The sequence below is a fragment of the Pseudovirgaria hyperparasitica genome (assembly GCF_010093815.1).
Source record: "Pseudovirgaria hyperparasitica strain CBS 121739 unplaced genomic scaffold EJ05scaffold_11, whole genome shotgun sequence".
Classification (NCBI taxonomy): Eukaryota; Fungi; Ascomycota; class Dothideomycetes; order Acrospermales; family Acrospermaceae; genus Pseudovirgaria; species Pseudovirgaria hyperparasitica.
The window spans coordinates 1,415,133-1,433,755 of record NW_022985559.1 but is presented as its reverse complement, the minus strand read 5'-3'; the positions used below and the strand labels follow the sequence as shown (position 1 = coordinate 1,433,755).

At 49.8% G+C, this 18,623-nt stretch overlaps 5 protein-coding genes across 5 annotated transcripts; 3 read left to right on the top strand and 2 right to left on the bottom strand.

Moving 5' to 3' along the window:
- The first annotated feature begins 559 nt into the window (after nucleotides 1-559).
- Nucleotides 560-2,289, top strand: EJ05DRAFT_477833 (uncharacterized protein). Its single transcript, XM_033744323.1, has one exon. It carries the CDS (start codon nucleotides 834-836, stop codon nucleotides 2,031-2,033), a length of 1,200 nt encoding a protein of 399 aa, XP_033599200.1. The 5' UTR covers nucleotides 560-833; the 3' UTR covers nucleotides 2,034-2,289.
- On the bottom strand, nucleotides 2,210-3,543 carry EJ05DRAFT_477832 (uncharacterized protein). The gene is made up of 3 exons (XM_033744322.1): nucleotides 3,402-3,543; nucleotides 2,991-3,280; nucleotides 2,210-2,893 (listed from the first exon to the last, which is right to left on the bottom strand). The coding sequence occupies exons 1-3, from the start codon at nucleotides 3,439-3,441 to the stop codon at nucleotides 2,594-2,596; spliced, it is 630 nt and encodes a 209-aa protein (XP_033599199.1). The 5' UTR covers nucleotides 3,442-3,543; the 3' UTR covers nucleotides 2,210-2,593.
- A 164-nt stretch (nucleotides 3,544-3,707) lies between these two features.
- EJ05DRAFT_487601 (uncharacterized protein) lies at nucleotides 3,708-4,922 on the top strand (the record flags this gene model as incomplete). Its single annotated transcript, XM_033745628.1, has 5 exons — nucleotides 3,708-3,754; nucleotides 3,814-3,847; nucleotides 3,900-4,260; nucleotides 4,492-4,653; nucleotides 4,750-4,922. The coding sequence occupies 5 exons, from the start codon at nucleotides 3,708-3,710 to the stop codon at nucleotides 4,920-4,922; spliced, it is 777 nt and encodes a 258-aa protein (XP_033599198.1).
- Nucleotides 4,923-10,948: 6,026 nt separating this feature from the next.
- On the top strand, nucleotides 10,949-13,575 carry EJ05DRAFT_487600 (uncharacterized protein; the record flags this gene model as incomplete). Its single annotated transcript, XM_033745627.1, has 7 exons — nucleotides 10,949-12,166; nucleotides 12,221-12,425; nucleotides 12,581-12,617; nucleotides 13,002-13,085; nucleotides 13,177-13,233; nucleotides 13,279-13,322; nucleotides 13,382-13,575. 7 exons carry the CDS (start codon nucleotides 10,949-10,951, stop codon nucleotides 13,573-13,575), a joined length of 1,839 nt encoding a protein of 612 aa, XP_033599197.1.
- A 3,108-nt stretch (nucleotides 13,576-16,683) lies between these two features.
- Nucleotides 16,684-17,049, bottom strand: EJ05DRAFT_487599 (uncharacterized protein; the record flags this gene model as incomplete). Its single annotated transcript, XM_033745626.1, has 1 exon — nucleotides 16,684-17,049. One exon carries the CDS (start codon nucleotides 17,047-17,049, stop codon nucleotides 16,684-16,686), a length of 366 nt encoding a protein of 121 aa, XP_033599196.1.
- Between the last annotated feature and the right edge of the window lie 1,574 nt (nucleotides 17,050-18,623).

Sequence of the window (18,623 nt, the reverse complement as noted above, 5' to 3'; positions counted from 1 at the left end):
GCCAGACCAATTGCTTCGACGTCCGTGGCTCACTATTACAAATGCTCAATAATGACATCGAGAGCCATAAGTAGGCTTCATCCGAATAGAACCTAAAGATCTATCGCTCTCCCACCATGTCCTGACAACCTTTGTGTGAATGCAGATAAGACCTCGTCATTTGCCCAAGGCTTCTTTAGGGTGAATATGTCTCTCAGGCTCAGGACCGCGCGACCTTAGCTTGACTTCGGTGCTAGGGTGCACGCGGCATAATTGTGTTAGTGTGTTGTGCTAACGTAGAGGACGGATGACGGCATCGGCAGAGAATCTCCAACAGTCCGATCTCAAGTCCCCGAGATCGACTTGACTGTCGTCCACAGCGATGTGATGGATCAAGTGTAAGAACTCACAAAAACACAATGTGTTCCTTCTAGGGCACTTATGCAAGCCGGTTCTAGCGCAGTTCTGCCCTGTTCATTACTGCCGGAAGAGGCAGCCGTGTGCTGTCGGTCTAACGGACGCTAGTGTGCCAGTCGCCGAGCATATGTCAGTCGTCCGCGTAAAAAGATTCAGATGACCATGAACATGAACTTGAACTTGAACTTGAACTTGACCGCATCCCATGGCCTAAGATCTTTTGTGACTTTCGCCTACCTACATGTCACTGTGTGCTATCTTCCTTTTCGTATATGAAAATTGAACATCTATACACACTCGTCTGCACTTGTCTTTCACGTCGCTCTGTGCTGGGCCCGCGCTCACCTATCTAACAATCCTGATTGCTGTGCAATTACAGCTACCTACAGAAACGTTCCAAGGGAAAGACTCGTCTCATCTTCTACATACCATACACTATGCAGCTCATTCCGCCACCACAACCTCGAGAGCTATTACCGCCTCTTCTCGCCTGCCTTCCAACCGCATTTGTTTCAGAACGACCTCCTCCTGCCTTACTACCTCTCCTATCACCTATCCTACGTCAACGTGTACAGTTTATGCCCTCGGGCACACACTCAGAAGGATCATGGTTGAAATTACTGAACTGGGATGCTCAAAGAGCCTCAAAGCTCCCATCCATAGTGGAGAGCATGAGTTTAGAGCCACACCCGGTGTCTGGTGAGATTGAGCTTGAAGATGTCGATGATGTCAAGTTCCGACGGCTGGACAGCGAGACTCTCCATGCCCGTTTAGACTTGTCAGAGTTCAGACTTGTCCCCATATTTCTATGGGTAACAGGCGATGAAGCAGGCGGTGGAGATGGCTGGCGACTCACAGAGTTACGCTCCCTAGAAGACAAAGAAGATGGATCAGCCTGGTTCGCCAGTGCCACGGAAGCAACAGTAAACGCTGACTCCTCTTCACTCTATCCTCCTCCAAACCACCACCCAGATACCTCTCTACAACCTACATCTCCAGCCCCAAAGGATGAGGACGACGAAGATGACTATTGGGCTTCATACGATCGTACACCTGGCCGTACACCTGCGAAACTCTCCCCTGCACCCAACGCTCGTGGCCCTTCTAATAATTCCACCCTACAAAGTTCTCGAACATCCGAACTCGAATACTTCGCAAGGTATGCAAATGAGGTCCAGCCCGCGATGGATCCACACGATCCAGATGAAGAGGTTCCTGACGCCCCACCATCGACACTGAACCACCACGCACCTTCTCACTCCGCATACCACCCGCCGCAGTACGAGCCGGTCGAGACTAGCAACATTGGACGCCATGGATATGATTCCAGCATGCCCCACGCCTATGATGGCCTTAGTGATGAGCATCAAATTCCGCAAGAGCCTACGCCCGTAGCGACGCCTTCGCTCTCTCAACCCCGCCCCATATCCCGCGGTAGTTCTGTGGGCAGCATCACTAAGCTTGAGGAGCAGGCAGCCAAGCAGGCGCAGGCTGAGGTGGCGGTCAAACAGCACATTGGAACGGATATCAAAAGCCTGTTCAGGTTGGCAAAGAGCGTTGGGATGGACAGAGGCGAGTTCGAGAGGATTGTCACAACAGAATTGGAGTTATTGGGGATGATGGAAATGGACGAGTGAGGGAGAATTAGGGGCCCAGAGGCGGGAGGGAAGGAGAAAATTTGATGCGTATATGTAAAGCTCAGGGGTAGTGAGCGCTGCAGGAAAGCGAAAGCTGAGTTCGATCAATTCCATTTGCAGCATTTTCTCCCGGCGTGGAAGGTTCTTTCTGGCGTTTAGCGGTCGGGCCGTGCAGGCACACCTACTTCTCTTGATGTATATATTGCCTTGATAGCGAATCTAGCATATAAGAACGTTTCTAGTCTGACCACAGAATTCCATCCTCATTCTTTCCGCCCCGTACGCCTGCAATTTATCTCCATCGAATAGCGCGGCTTTATGTAGCCTTATGCGTGAGTGAGTTCTGATACTAACGCAAAGCTGCAGTGCGGAAAATACGTAATTTGCACCTTTTCCACATTAGTAGAAGCCAATGCTATTATGACGCGACGCATAACATATGTTATTTGTGCTCTAGACAAGCCCTCAATTGAAGCTACACAGTGTCTCTTGCACAAATCGGCTGGCTCCCGCGAATTGACTTGGCCCTTCGCAAGAGAGCACGCACACATATTTTTCTATCACGCCTTTCTCCGCACTCTACCACCCGGAGTCTTCACGCCGCTCGCGCCCGCGTCCTCGATCACACTGCCTCGTCCAATGTCTTCCACTACGTTGTTCGGGTCCTGTGCGCCGACGAGCGGGATGGACGCGCATAGCCATTGCTGGAACGGCTTGGCGATAAAATAGCCATCTGCGGTGAACCACTGCGAGAAGGGCGCAGCTGGGGTCAAGCACGTCGGCTTGCCGGATTTGGGGGTTATTGTGACGGTGAGGTTGTAGATTGGGGTGTGTTTTTTCGTGGATGACGCTATGGAGATCTGGAGGCGGGGAAGTTAGTATCTAGGGAATTCAAGAGATGGAGGATGCGTCAACTGCTTCGACTATGTGTTAGTTTACCGGGGAGGCAAAGTGTACCTTTTCACCCGTCTTCGCGACGCCTTCGAAGATGAGTCCCTTCTCGACTGCCCATATCCAGTATGTGAATGCGGAGTTGAGGGTGAAGTATACGAGGACGGCCGGGAGGGTGTACGGTTTGGAAACTGTCCAACCTTGTTTCCAGTCGAGCCAGAAGAGAGCGCCGGCGATTAAAACGGCGACGTAGCCTAGGACTAGACGGACATCTGACTTTGTGTGTGTTTGAGTGAAGTGGATAGGGGAGTGTGTGAGATAGACCGGGAGAGCATCATCGGTGGTGTTCTTGAGGTCTATGGAGCAATGTCAGTGAGGTCTGTAAACATGTACATATGAGGCTATTTGGGCAGAAGCTTTGGTTGGAAGGTGGTATGCACAGAAATGGATGTGACATTATGCGAATGTTTGGCTTACCTGCTAGAGAATGGACGGCAATTTTTGTCGTTGCAGACATCTTCGAATATCAAAGACACGTTCAGGTAGAGCCGGGTATGCAAACGCTCTTTGATTTTTTGTAAGTCTTGCGGAAATGCAAAGCGCATGAGGATGATGAGATGTGGCCGAAAGCTGGGCGATAGCTTAGCCTCAGGCATCAAGAAAGGCTTCAAGTAGCCATGGTCCGAGCTCTCGTCCTTGAAGCTTCACGACCTCGACGTCAATCGCACTCTTTAGCAATTATTCAAGGCTTGACAGCAACTGCAGCTGTTCAATTCTTCTACCATGGGGCAACCAGTAGTCCAAACGATCCAAAGGGATCCGGCGCTCTTGTATGCAATCCTCTCAATTATCTTCTCCTGTAGAGACAATCGCCTAACAACATCTTTAGCTATTGGATCCTGTTACCTATCACTGTCGTCATGGTATGAGCTCGTATATTCCCATCTACAGGGCCTTTGTACTCATACTTCCCAGATACTTACCGGGATTCTCCGCCACTACGCCACCATACTCCTCCAGAGCACGCCTAAGAAACAACCTCTACCCAACGTACGACAACACCGATCGCTGATACGAGGAGTGAACCTACGGCAGAACGGTAACCAGCTGTCACCGTCTTCTTTTCAAAATCGACGCGCCCAAATGGTGTCAGACTTCAAAGAGGGAAAATTCCTAGCAGATCCCGAGGGCAGAGGGAAGCCACGCCCGAACCCTATGACAGACCCCGCGGCCATGGAAGGCATGATGGGAATGATGAAAGGCCAGATGACTATGATGATTCCACAGACTTTGATCATGGGGTGGATCAATGCCTTCTTTTCGGGCTTCGTTATAAGTAAGTCCTTCACAATGTCAAGCGTCAATCGATTGCACTTCGCGCGTCCAGTTCGATTACGGACGCATACACATGCGTCTACTTCACGGGAAATTAGCAGTGTTAGGACGCTTTGAGAGGCCTCAGTTTTTGTTCCTTGTGCTGGCACTTTGTTGGAACGTTCATGGCTAATGACGCCGTGTCTACTTTTGTTTCCATCACATTCGAAGACGCTAACACCATACCGAACAGTGAAACTCCCCTTCCCTCTCACGCCGCAATTCAAGTCAATGCTGCAATCGGGGGTGGGTACTCGCGACCTCGACGTCAGATGGGTCTCCAGTTTGTCATGGTATTTCCTAACATTATTTGGCCTTCAGCCTGTCTACAACTTCATCCTCGGCAGTAATAATTGTAAGTTCCCAGAATAGCTCTTTCTCATCACAGTGTGCCGATTGGTACTCGGAAGCGTCGAAACCGTTATTGAATGTCGCTGATCAACCTTTCTAGCTGCCAATCAAGTAACGCAGCAGATGGCACAAATGAATCCTAATCCTGGCGCTATGGGTCCGGACCAGGATCCGGACAAGCTATTCCTCAATGAAGCGGAAAACCTTGAAGTGATGGAGCATCGCTGGATTCTAGACGGGGTTGAGGATCGAATACTGGCACAACTCGCCTAACGGGCCTTTTCTCCGCGTTACGGCCGAAAGTCGTTGATAGACTAGAACAGTGGACCATTCCGGATACTGGCACGTTTATCTCGTGAAAACTTCCCCGCTGCACGGATCTCAATATAGCTACGGCGCTCTTGTCTGATCAGGAAACGTGGGGGTTTGTTTATCTTGTAATGGGCTCTGATCAGTACGAGCCGGGCTATCGGATACATGTCTACAAGACCTAACTCATGTTGGCCAAGCACCAAAGTACTTATTTGGAGTAGGATTGATTGATGAAGCTGCTGAATGGACTGAGGACGACGCTAAGCGAGGCGACCCGCGATGATGTTATGTGCACATGGGACACCACGAAATGTCAAACTATACTGCAGCAGTGGAATGGCCGGCTACAGAGAAAGGAATAGATCTCCACAATCCAACGATGCTAGGCTCTGAACCGTAGTGATCCTGAACTTAGAGCTGGTGCTAAGCGCCCGTACAACGCTTAATGGGTGACGGCAATGAAGGATGGGTCATAGTCGTTAGAATCACAAAATCTTGGCCTTTTTGAAAGTGCTTATTTATAGATCATCTTACTACCACGGTAGATCCTAAGCCTGGACAGGACTAAGTAACAGATGATGGCCTGACCGGATAAGAAGCACGATTTTGACCAGTATCCTCTTTCTATGACCGAACTAGGACTTCCTTGGACATGTAAATGACTATTATCCTGATTGCCGTAGCAGAGTTTGTCGCTCTCTTTGTGCCTATAGCCAATATCCATTCTGCATGGGTTGCCTTGCTCATATTGCGCCCGTTGCCAACGTTCCGCAGTCCGTGCATCATTCACAACTTGACCTTGCATTTTGAAAAATCCCGGTACATGGCTATCCCAGGATGTTCCGGAGTCGACATCAATTACCTAGAACCTGGTATCGGCACTTCAACACCTTGCCCAGCTGAACAGGGTTGGATCGAATCTGCATCATGGACGTGCACAGCCTCTTCTTTAATGCTCTCTGCGAAAGGAATCATGGACAAGTTGCCCTAGGGGAAGCGTTGGATATCGGTTGTGACTTGGTATGACGGCAGAGAATCGCCGCTTTGGGTCAGTCAGATATCGCGATGGCCTGATGGCACGCGATCACTGATAGAAGGTAGTGGTTATGGACGCATTGCATGCTCCTGAATACCACAGGTACTGGTCTGACGGTTCGTGTAAACATCTTCTCGATAAGCTTGTGGTCATCTATCTTTATGTTATCATCATTATAGTATTATATCATGTGTACATGAGTTGAATAAAATATTATAGATTGGTTCCTAGACACATATTACGAGCCAATATCAAAAGTGTTGTCTATACCTATCTTCTACTATCTATCGCAATTCATAATGAGTGCTAAGATCGTAAAAGGCCCGTCTATCATTACGAAAGATTAGATGTTCACAAGCCACACTAAGTTGCATCTTACGCAGCCTCCATGACCGAATGCCGCCCGCTGCCTTGTTGATATCGACAAGTACTCAAGGCGTTAGCAAAGCAAACTCGCAGAGGGCCTGTTCGCGAAAGCGCACGTATGAGCCTAGAATGCAGTGAAAACACCGAGCACCACCGAGCACCACCGATCTCCGTCGGCGAACAGGACTTTGTGCAGAGAGGCATGTAACTGATTCTGCCATCCTGTTACTGCGAGGTCAAGCTAACTTCTGTTGAGCAGAGTGAGTGCTCTGCCATCCAAGGACCGGGAGCAATCCTGTAGAGCAGAAACTCCGCTCAACGATGAACACCTAAACGTGTCTCTCAAAAATCAGCCACGGGTGTCTCCAGACTCCACCGTTGGTACGCTAGACCGTCGAGAAGCATAATCTTGCGACGGGATCACCCTATCTGAGCCCATCGTACTGAGGGAAAGAACGAACATGGCCAAAGAAATATCTTGAGCCCAACACAATAAGTTATCGGCCTGTAAGGAGGCAGTCAAACCCTTTCCCTCGGCATAAGCGATCGAAGTCGGCCTCCTTCACGGCGAGTTCCAGTACACCAAGCGACCAAATGCTGAGAGAGGAGAATGCGGCACCACATCAGGACTCAGATCATAAGCTCCTACTTAGAATCAAGGGCAATTCTATGCCCAATGGCTTAGGTACGGATAAAGAGAGAATTATAGTAGATAGCAAACATCTTTACCAGACCTTGCTATGGACGGGCAAATCTTCCTCCAGAGTCCGCTATTTGACAATGATATATATTGAGCAAAACTTGCGACATGATAGTTGCCGAAATGAAGCAAGAATGACTCAAGATATCGTTGATTAGTCTTTCAATCAGCCCAGACTCTGGCTACTGATAGCGCCAGACTCAAATATCTCATTGAAAGTGTGAATGAAAGCTGGAGTACCGCCATCTCCTGGATTGGCATTCGTCTGAGCCTGGCTACCGAGTGGAATTCAAAAGAGAGACATCTACAGAAGATCCACTTGACAATATTTCCCCTTTCATTGGCGACCGATCCTTCTTCATGGCCACGTAATATATGTATTTACAGTTTCTGTCGTGAGAATCCAGATGCGGCGATACAGCATTTGATGCCACAGACCGGCAGAAGACTCAAGGTACGACTCTTGCAGTAAGGGCTATGATCAAGCTTTTCATCTACGTCAAGTGTTCCACCGGAAAATCCAGGCCTTCCCGATCTCCCACGACAGCCGATCAGTGAGAATCTGCAGCCATTACCCATTGATCAAAGGAGTAGACACTACCCATTACCGCTACCCTATCCGCACCTTCGACTTCATACCATTCAAAGGAAAGAGAAATGGTTCGCATGTAAGTTCACCAAGAACGACTATGATGGATAAATGCCGAAGCACTTGGGCGCGATCTGCTCTGCCATCGACGGATTCCCGTATGATGTCAACGACGGAGTCCCGTTACTTTGAGAGGAATGAGATGGGAAAAGCAAGCGCTGAGTGCGTTGTGGGCTCAATCTGTCTACCATTTGACCCTCTACTGCGCACGTGTGGTAGACAGATGCAGATGATCTGTGCCTCACTAGAGATAGATTCTATAATCTATTTCTTCGATGAATACGTTCATCAGGCTAGGTATCTCTGACAAGCTGAACAACTCGGAGGCGGAAAGATCGAGAGCAAGAGGAATAAAGGGTCATGTTTGCGGCCATGGCTATTTCGGTGTACATAGCATCGAGCCTAGAAGCATCTGAGAGGCTGATAAGCTTCGTAGGTTACGAAATCGTGCACAAAGTGATGAATCGATGATCGATTTTGGAAGCACATGCGTTGACTCTCATGAGCATAGGTTCATTGGAGTACATACCCACCTCACGGGCGCTTATGTCGACAACGCTATCATGTCTTCATTCAAGACTTATGCTGCTGTTAAATCTAGCTGAATTGTGCGTGCGTACCTGTCAAGGCCATTCTCTGACCATTTAATTCATGCAAGATCAGAACATGACTAAATATATCTTCGAATAAAATATTGCCGTTTGACGCCCAAGGATACGAAGACCGAAAATGAGCACTCATCTAGTACGTTCCCCACGGTGTGCATCTCGCTCACACGCCAAAATAGATATCACACAAGGGATATGACGAGATCCGTGTACTGATGCTATCGCTAAAAGCTTTTCATGCAGTCACCCTGCTTTTGAAGTTTGAAGAAACCTTTTAATAGGTCAAACCTAGCCATAGTAAGATCAGATAGTTGACTATAAGCTAAGTAATTCACAAGTATGCAAAATGAATCAACGAGAACGCCACAGAGGTGATAGTTGCATATAAATAGCTGGCTTCACGGAGCCAGGCTGCGTACCATCTCTTTGGATGTGATACCACTAACTGAGTGTAGAGATAGCTCCGAGGACAAGGCGTGTACTGATGATGAATAAGGCTAGATTGTATGACGCTGTATTCACTACACTGTATTGAATAAGGTCCTTAGGTACCGAGAGACAGACACTGGCGCTCACCAATGCCGTCGTAGAAGCCCTGCTGCACTGCCTCGCCCAAAGCGGCACAGCAGAAGGAGAAGCAAGGAGTGTGGCGTGAGGAGTATTAGCAGTAGTAATTGTGACGAGGCTTGAATAGTGATGACTACTAATTACCAAGTCTTGTCCCGAGTCCCCACGAAATCCCCGCAGAGGGAGAGAGGGAGAGGACGCGCCGTTCCGACTCCGAGACGACCAACCTGGCAAAGCCAGACTCCTGAATCACTACTATGCTATGTATGTATGTATGTTCGGCAGCCAGGCGGGATCTGGATTAGCTAGCGCATGCGGCAGTCCCGCCCCCGTAGAATAAAAGCGTCGGCACTAATTCGGCCGAAGGTCTGTCGCTATTCTTGGAGACGTCAACACACCACATAGACCTCTTCCAAACCCTCTCCCCATTATTGACTCCAACCCCCCTCCCACACACCCACCACACACATACCCCCCCAAAGTACCCCCCCCCCCCCCCAAAAGTACCCACCCATACATCTCCGCTATTATGACAAGCAACTCTTACCTGGCGATCGGTTCCTAGTTCTGTATAGCTCGGACGGGGAGTGCCCTCACCCATTCTCCAGCTCTCATGCTTTATGGCCCCAAGCGAAATTCGTATGGCGCGAGATTGCAGACACTCTTTCACTGCCGCCCATTTGCTGACTGCACACGGCTGGTTGTCCTGACCGATCAGTCTCATAGACCATACCATTTCCAGCCTGACGGTGTATCCAATCACCTATCCAATCACTCCACACACTACCTCAACACCCACCGTCATGTTGATGCTTTTCCGCATTTACTCTCTCTCTCGCTCTCTCTTCGCGTCTGGTCCTCAATTTAGCACATGCTCGCTCGTCCGTGTGCCTATTCTGCTGTGCCGCACTTGACATGTTGGCTTCTCTTCAGCTCCTGAAACATGTCAAGCCACCTTCCAGATATGGCGTTTGAGATGTATTTTTCGGCTCATCACTATCACAGACGGACTTGTGGTGCGGCGCATCTTGGGGATGCGCATGTATCGCGCACAGATCACGAGGTTGCTATATTGCCGTCGAAACATGCAGATCCCAGAACCACACCCATACCCACACCCTAGTATCCACGACTGACTCGCGTGCCCATAGCAATCCATCCTCACTAGGTACCCTACTACCCGTTACATTGGGGTCGAACAGAGCCGTCATAGTCTTTGCCTTGCTGTGGGCTCATCCGACTTGGATGAAGCCACACACACACTGAAGGAAATTACTAGTGTGTGTCCTTTCCTATGATGGGATACCAAGACTCCAGCTCCATACTCTCGATTCAGCAAGGAAATCCTTTTGTTTCTGCTCTAAGCTACCTCTCAGTTGACCTTCGGAGTGCCATGATCGATTGGCGCCCGATCATCACGACAGCTCCCGCTCTGGTGGGCATACCTAGCACGCACAGAAGTCGTATGCAGGTGTTTGAGGTAGGCGCACAAGCCACTCCCTCTTGACCGGAGGCATCTAGAGCAGGGGTCTATGGCCTGGCTTGCTCGAGTCCCTAACGGATGCATTCATACCAAGCCTGCCCTGACTTGTGTGCTCTTGTGTGAGGCTCTGCGAGACTGGACGTCGTCCCTCGGGCCTGTTGTTGCTTAATGTTATATGGTAACCACCGGGCACCCACCAGGCTCCTACGACATCGATCTCCACCTCTACTGGCGCAGCATACACACTGCATATATTGCATCAGGTCTTGTATGCCCGCGATTCTGACCCCTTACTTCGCCTCGTTTTAGCTTTCTGCCTTCTTTCACTAAGCACACCTTACCCCCACGAAACCTTTGGGTAGCTCTCCTACCATTTAACAAGCATAGGTCGCCTGACCCGGTCAGTTGAGTTTCAGGCACCTATATACAGCACCATATATACCAAACCTCCTATTAGGCCTTCTCATTCCTAGCAGAACGACTGTCTTTGTCGACAGCCGTCTAACTATTCCGACGTCAATACGACGCCTTCAGGCATTCAGTTTAACAAAGAGCTTCCGACAGCTTGCACTTAAGCCATGGCCTATGTAAGCCCTCATGAAATCTCGATAACAAACGCACCATGGTCCAGTCGGGACACCGAAATCTACACCCAGGAGCAGTATGCATATTACAGATCAATCAATATCGACAATCATGACATTTTGCCACACTCCAGCTTCGAACAAGTGGCACCATTGATTGATTTCTATCAATCCTGCCCCAGCAGACAGCAATTAATGCCAGCTCCATACTGTGAAGAGCCTCACGAGACAGCAATTAATGCACCATGGCCAGGATCAGTTGACGAATTTCAACGCCAAGAGTCGCCCGATAGCTCGATATTTTCTAGCAGTTCCAGCCCACATGCTCCAGGGGAGATATCGCCGCGCATACATATTGTCTCATACTCATACGGAAGTTCAGCTACGCAGCTACCGCAAAATTTATCGCATCAGCACCTCTACAAGTACGAAGAGCATGTCTCAAAGTGGAGGTGTGGCGGTGGAGATTCTGTCATTGCTCTCAACCAAATCCAGCGCGTTGCGGACGAGCAAGACGTTCCTGTGAACGTTGAATGTCTGGACGACTTTAGTAATGGAACACACCCACTCACATACAAGGCTGAATCATACGAATACGATCTCGATCTTAGGTACGTGCCAGATCGCGAGGACTCTGGAGTGGGCGAGTCCATTCGTGACGCAGAGTCTGTCATTTACGCGTCGGAGAAGGAATCTAGTTCAGAGGATGACAAGGAATATACCCCTCGAAAGAGGCAAGCAACGTTTCGCAGGCGTGGCGGATCTCAAACAAGTAGTGGGAGCACACTTTCGAGACCTACAAACTCAACTACTCGCTCTCCTGCAGGCAGAAAAAGAGATGTCCAGACCAGTGCTGGGCACAAGCGGAAGCGGCGTACACCTACCCCGAGCGACCTAAAGCCCAAGCCATTCACTTGCTGCCTTTACAAGTATGGCTGTAAAGCAACCTTTCCGACCAAGAACGAGTGGAAGCGTCACGTCGCCACAAAGCACATACAGGCCAACAATTGGCGCTGCGACATTTGCATTGTCGGCATCGTTGATGGCATGGAACGTTACAACGACTTCAACAGGAAGGATCTATTCACGCAACATCTACGCCGAATGCACCGCGAAGGTACTAAGAACGGCGTCGTTCCAACTAAGGAAAGCGGAATTCCTCCAGTCACAGACGAGACTATGGGGCAGCACCAAGAGCGCTGCCATAGTACAGTGCGCAGGCAGCCAGAGTGTTCGGAATGCCTCTTCTGCTCTACCACATTCCAGGGTGAAGGCTCCTGGGAGAAACGCATGGAGCACGTGGGTAAACATCTCGAGGAAGACAGAACGCTCGGCAAAGACCCCACAGGATGGCGGCCTGACGCCAGACTTGAGAAGTACCTGGAAGAGGAGGGTTTGGTCGAGCGACGTGGCAATAGCTGGGTGCTTGGGGATGGAATTACCAGGAGAGAAGAGCTTGACGACGAAGAAAGTGAGTCTGACGCTGATGCCGATGGCGAAGAAGATCACGGAGACGCCTAGTGAAGGCTACGCGCCCATACTTTTTTTCTCTATCATATTTCGGTACCATTTCTCCTTGTTCTGCCTGTTTTGAGCATCGCATTTACGACGACACGACGGTTATAGATGACCGACTAGCACCTACAATGGCTGGTTTGAACGGGTACCTACGTCGGGCAACGACCTGGGTGGGACACCCAATGAGGCTTTCACTTTACCACTATATAACCCTTTTTTCCTATACCCCGATCGACATAGATCTCACTTTTTATTCTTTACGGCTGACAGCACATTTGCCACATTCTTATCCGCAACTTAACATACTTTTTTCGGTACTGTCATATAGCTGTCTCCAACGAGAAGCATCAACCACTCATTTAGTACTGTAAATGACGGAGCTATGTTTGGCTAGGAAAACTTCGTGGTTGTTGTCAATGTACAATGTAATATGACTTGCCTCCTGTAAAGGAGACAATGCTGTCACGGGGAGAGTTGCACAAATCAATATTCTATCCTCGTCATTATCCCTACCTAAACACTTTAAAAGACCTCTCTCCACACGTCTCATCTTCAGGTCCCGATGGCGTGACGCGAGATTCACGATAGTAGGCAATCTATCGGATCTTCCCAGGTCCGTCACACTCTGTATCGTCTGCTGATGGAGAGAGGACAGGCTCCCTGCCTGACGCCTGTATGGGCTGCTTTACTCTGACGTCCTGTAGTGCGGCGTACCGCTCAGTCGGCAACGTGCAGGAGCGAATAGCTGGATCCCCGGGACAGTGTGTGACCCTATAATAAAACCACTACCCTGTCGATTCACCTAGTCAAGAGGCCATGGGGAAGCGAGGCACTAAAGGAAACGGCTATCGTGCGCCGCAACGTCGTGCCCGCGCTCGCCATGCGGCCCGTGCTTGCACATTCATGTAGGTGCTGATTGGGTGACTAGTAATGAGAGCTGTGAAGAAGTCTGGTATTGCGATGTGTTAATTTTTAGTGCTTGGATGTTCGTTTTTGCGATGGCTAATACTCAAACCGCACTGATATTTGCCCATGAACATCACCGATCTGCTGTGGGACGAAAGGAAATTGATGGCATGATTGCCGTTCTCCATGTTGAGTAATTCCAGACTGGCAGAACCCACCCCAGATGTTGTGGATCACTTACAGAGGTTATCCTGGCCCTCTTTGCTTTCTCTAGCCATTGTGGCTGGTTTTCTCTCCATCTACGGCCGCCCGCATGTATCATCATGAGGTTCACGCATGCCAGTCAATCTATGCCAACGTCGAGCACCCCCCCTTCCCTAGGCTGCCAGACCCGACAGCACACAACACGGAGCGGGCCCATCCTAGATCCCTCCCTTTGCCGCCGAAGCATGGCTAGTGATTAATGTTCCTAGTTGTGAACTGCGCCGCACTCGTGCCTTAGTCTGTCTCTTCATCCTGCCAAGCAAACCTACCCCCCCCCCTCTCGGCCTCTCTCCCTTTTCCTTCAACCTTCTCATCAAGTTCGACAATAAACATCATCCACGCAGTACCATCTCCAGTATTCAGCCCTCGCCGTTCTGCTCTATAATAGCCAGCATACCCCCCCTCCCCAAAGAACCCGCGATCGGCAGTGAATTGATTAGTAGACGCTGTAGGATCACCATATTCCCCTATCACCCCCCTAGAATGCCGTAACCTTCCCGGAGCCGGTTCCTGCGTTTTGTGTGGCGCTCGTCCTAACAAGCCAATCATTAGTCAGAAAAGTCGTTGCGAAGAAGGTTTGCTATCCTGCGTGTGCGGGAAATGAGAGTCACCATGCTTGCTTGCTGGCTTCGCGTTTGTGCGCGCGCGCTTCATGCCGCAGTGACGAGCGCCAGTCGGAGGAGCTTGCCGGACGCCGTTGTTCTTGCGCACGTCTGTCTGTCTCAGTTGTTGGGTCGAGATGCAGTTTTGGAGGCTCTTCTGATTGCTATTGCGTAGGTTTCTCCATGCATCTCCGCAAGGTAGGTGATACCATCCATGTGTATGCTCAGTGTTCACCACGGATCGAGGCATCAAAATGCTCATCATCAGCATCAGCATCAGCTTCAGCAAGTCGTCCCGTCCCGTCGCTGGCGCTGATCTTGCGACGACGGCGACTGCACGACGACACCCACATGACACCGTCGAGTTCCAATTTTGGAGACGTGCATTGCCTTGCATGGCGTGTGGTATGGTGCAGATGGAGATGCAAATGCAGATTTCACATGCTTGTATGGGTGTTGGTTGGATTCGTCTATCTGTCTATCTGTCCGTCTAAGCCGCACACAGAGCCCAAGCTAGCATCAGCCAGGATACACATCGAGAGCATGCAGGAAGCAGTATCTCATCTAATCAGCGTCCATGTCCGCGTCCTTGGGGCCGGCCTCCGCTTCCGCTTCCGTTTTCCGCCATCCTCACCGGCTGCATTGGGTGTGACGGTGTGGGGCTGGGGCTGCAAGTAGCCGTGATGTGCTGTTGTTTTGTGTCGTGTCGTGTCGCGTCGTGTTGAGTGAGAGCATGATTCGGGTCTTTGGTGTTGTGGAGAAGTGAGAGTGGAGAGTGGAGAGAGGAGATGGATTCTTCATGCCTTACCTTAGGGCTCGTCTATCATCGACGTTTGACGTTGAGCACCATGAGCACAGCCACCGTTTACTAGGCCCCCGCATGCTTAGCATTGCGATGACTGATATTGATAGCAAATAGCTAGGTACTATGATTTAGATAAGTTGGCTGAAGTGCAGGGTAGAAGCTTGTAGTAGAGCAGGCGATAGTCGATGATTGAGACGCGCATTGGTGCTTCCGTCGACTCGTATACGCCGAAGTGAATGTCACTATTGACATCTTGTTGATACTGATAGCAGGGGCTTGGTGGATTAGTATGGGGTGTACCCATCTGCGGGGTAGTGCGTGCTCAGATCTGCCGGGCCCGTGCTTCGGACTATGGGCCTGTAGGTGGAAACTAGGGACTTGCTGGCATTGGAACGAGAACGAATGTTTGTTGTCATCAGTGTCACGTCAAGTCACCATCCATTCATCTCCGATCTTCAATCAACATCACCGTCTCTATTTCCGTCACTGTGTGTCTGTTTACACTTGCTCTGTCTGATGCCTTCCCATGTCTGCCATCGGCTTGCACTCACTAGATCCGACTGTGCCTCACAGCCTCCACCACCCTGTCCCGGCCGTGTATGAAACAATAGTCTGCGCGTCCACTTACTTGCTCACTGAATTCCTCTTCTTCCTTTCCTGTTGTCATCGATCATTATGATAGTGCATCGTCGGCTCCGGAAACGGCTCCTTCCTGCTATCTCGCCTCGTCTTTTTTGCGGTTGTACATGTATCGTCACTCCGCTGACCGATTATGCAGGCCTGCATGGATGATGTCCTAGAACACCGACAATATTTTCTACCGTCTTACACCTTGATCGTTCACGTAATGCCCTGCTGTCGAGCTCACTCAGACCGCTTCTTGCTTGATCACAACTGTCGATCGCCGTCGGCCACGTCCTCCCAAGCGCCGGCCTCTGTGGTCGCCCCCTTTACCCCAGCGCACAACGCATACCATGATCCTGCAAATCTGATGGAGCTGCTCAGCGACCAGGCTTCACCAGCTCCCTGACAAGATCATTCTGTACTGAGCCGAAACTTGTGTCTTGCTGACAGTATGTGTGTCTGTCCATCAAAGTGGCACGCACGCCTACTTGCCCCCCGGTGAATCATATTGAAAACAAAACACGTGCCTTCATCATGCCCCCACGCAGCACACAGCACGAAGCAGAGAAAGTGCCCTACACTGGCCATGTCTGCTGATGCCGATAGGACCTGGTAGCGTTTCTTTCAAACAACGGTTCACGCAGATCCCAGACCCGCCCTCCCGCATCTATAATTACCAGCATACCGCTCCTTGCTTCCCCCTTTCCTTTCCAGGTCATCCAGGCAGAATTCAGGCATCTCAATTACCCTAGAGATGACCACGCTGGTCATCATCGCTGGGATAGGACGTCGCCGACCTTACGCAACAGGAAGGTCGTCAGGCTTCCTTACGTCGAACATGTGCTGTGCTATGTTGTTGATCGGACCCTGGTAGCGGAAGACTCCCCCCAGTTCCGTTCCGCACCCTCGCGACCCTTGTCTGCACCGTGTAATGCTTTCGCTTCACCATGGCTTGGATGCGCCTGGAGATACTCTACCCGACCAATCAGGGCGCGTTATTTGGAATTGCTCTATGGCTGAGCTGGCAAGCGCGCCCTCTTACGCCCTCTTTCTTGATCCATGCTGTGCCACTGTTCTTTGGGCATGATTCGGGCCCTGCTGCCTGGGCCGAGTGTTCTGGGCTTGTGGAGAGTCATCCTCATGTCCTGCTGACTGGATTGGGCTTGAGTGGAGCTCGCATGTCCGTCTCGTTCGTGCTCGCTAGAGAGATGATGGCATTGACTTGGATTCGGAGGCAGCTTTTTGCGGGTCGATTGTGGTACTTTCGAGTCACGGATTGCACTGCTCGCATAGACTGACTGTTCTTTGTCTTGTCTGTCGCTCTTGTTTGTGTTTTTGACTTGGTTCATCTTTACGTGCGGAAAATCCGGTGCCATACCATGGACTGTCTAGGCCTTGTCAACGGCAAATGTTGCACCGAGGTCTCCTCGCGCCTTTGTATACGGTGCTTCGAGTTTTCTATCTACCATTGTACTCTATACCTATAAGATATTATCAACCCTTATTGTCTTCGTCATTGCTGTATTGCTCGTAGACTGAGTTGGTGATGATTGCTATAATCACCACGAAAGAGCATGCGAATAGTCTTATTTTCCATTCTCGTTGCTTATCGAACCATGTGCAAGCACTCATCCGTTTCCTGACCCATCCTGCGCATTTCCACGCTGGTTCGATGGCTTGATTTGCGACTTATACATCTCTCTCCTATAACTCATAATAATTATAAGTCTTCTCTGCTTCACTCATCTATTATAGGCTTAATGAGCCTATCTCGCGACTCGGAAGTAGCAGTGATTTCTACACTATTTTTCGAAGTTATGTACATATACTGTTATTTTTTTTTTCGATTTCTCGCTTCCTCTTTTCATTATATTAGTGACGCGCATGGCTCACAGCGTCGACCAAGTTGGAGCGTATACTGATCTATTCATGTATGCCGAACTCTTCAAGCAATAATCTCTACAAAGAACCCTAATCTCATCATAGAATTAAGAACTACTCTAGCCAATGTCATCTTACCGTCACTACTATACGACCAGCCCTCTCCGGACGACACATACACTTACCTATAGATTACTGAAAACAGATCAAGGAGACGAAGAGTACCAAAAGCTTGATTTTAAGATATTACTTATAGTAGATGGAAGTCCATGACGATATGTTCCTTCAGAGACTACCTGAGTCAATTCACATGGCACATAAGAGAAGTCTTTACATAGCATACAAAGCGGCGATACATCCCATTCAATGCATACAGCCGACGATAAGAGACCTGGACTACTACCACGCAATCTGGACCTCCCACACTCGTAACCGACGTCTTTTCTCCTATGCCATCTACGACAATCGCTGTGAGGTGTCGATATGCCCTCCTCCACAGCGGTGCTGTCGTTGAGTCTGACTAAAATGGACGTCCTCGACGGACTATGCCTCTCCCTTCCCCTATAGAACTGCACATCGACACAGAGTCATAGCTCTCTTACTACAAATCAACATCTCCGCAAAATAAGGGCGTTTCTAGGTAGTCTCATATCCGACTTTGACTACCCATGGCGCCATATCCTACGAAACCACTATAGCACAACAACATTCCGCGTCCTAATAAGGGCAATCATCAGACCATCCCTTGATCGACTTTGGGACCCACCAAAACACTGGTAGCCACCTTGCATATCTATATCACGCATTTACCTACCTAGGAGCCAATGAGTGCTCATAATCGTGTGCGTTGCTGGTAGTTGGGCTGTGGTTTGTCAGGACGTATGAGAAGAGGATATGTGAGAGAGACCGGAAACATGCATCTTGCCAGCCATGCTGTAGCGTTGGAGTGGAACCATGGACGGATGAAGTGTAGGTGGTAGTAGTAGTGGTTGTGAAGTCGTGAGGGTGGTGGACATGTACCTGTCTATGAAGGAAGTACATAATCTTAGCAAAAAGTGAATAGGCTCGT

Bases quoted from the DNA above. Each gene is read 5' to 3' on its own strand.
- EJ05DRAFT_477833 (XM_033744323.1), top strand. From the start codon at position 834: ATGCAGCTCATTCCGCCACCACAACCTCGAGAGCTATTACCGCCTCTT.
- EJ05DRAFT_477832 (XM_033744322.1), bottom strand. From the start codon at position 3,441: ATGTCTGCAACGACAAAAATTGCCGTCCATTCTCTAGCAG. The intron at 3,281-3,401 runs GTAAGCCAAACA...ATTGCTCCATAG, and splicing joins TGCCGTCCATTCTCTAGCAG to ACCTCAAGAACACCACCGAT. The intron at 2,894-2,990 runs GTACACTTTGCC...CCCCGCCTCCAG, and splicing joins TCGCGAAGACGGGTGAAAAG to ATCTCCATAGCGTCATCCAC.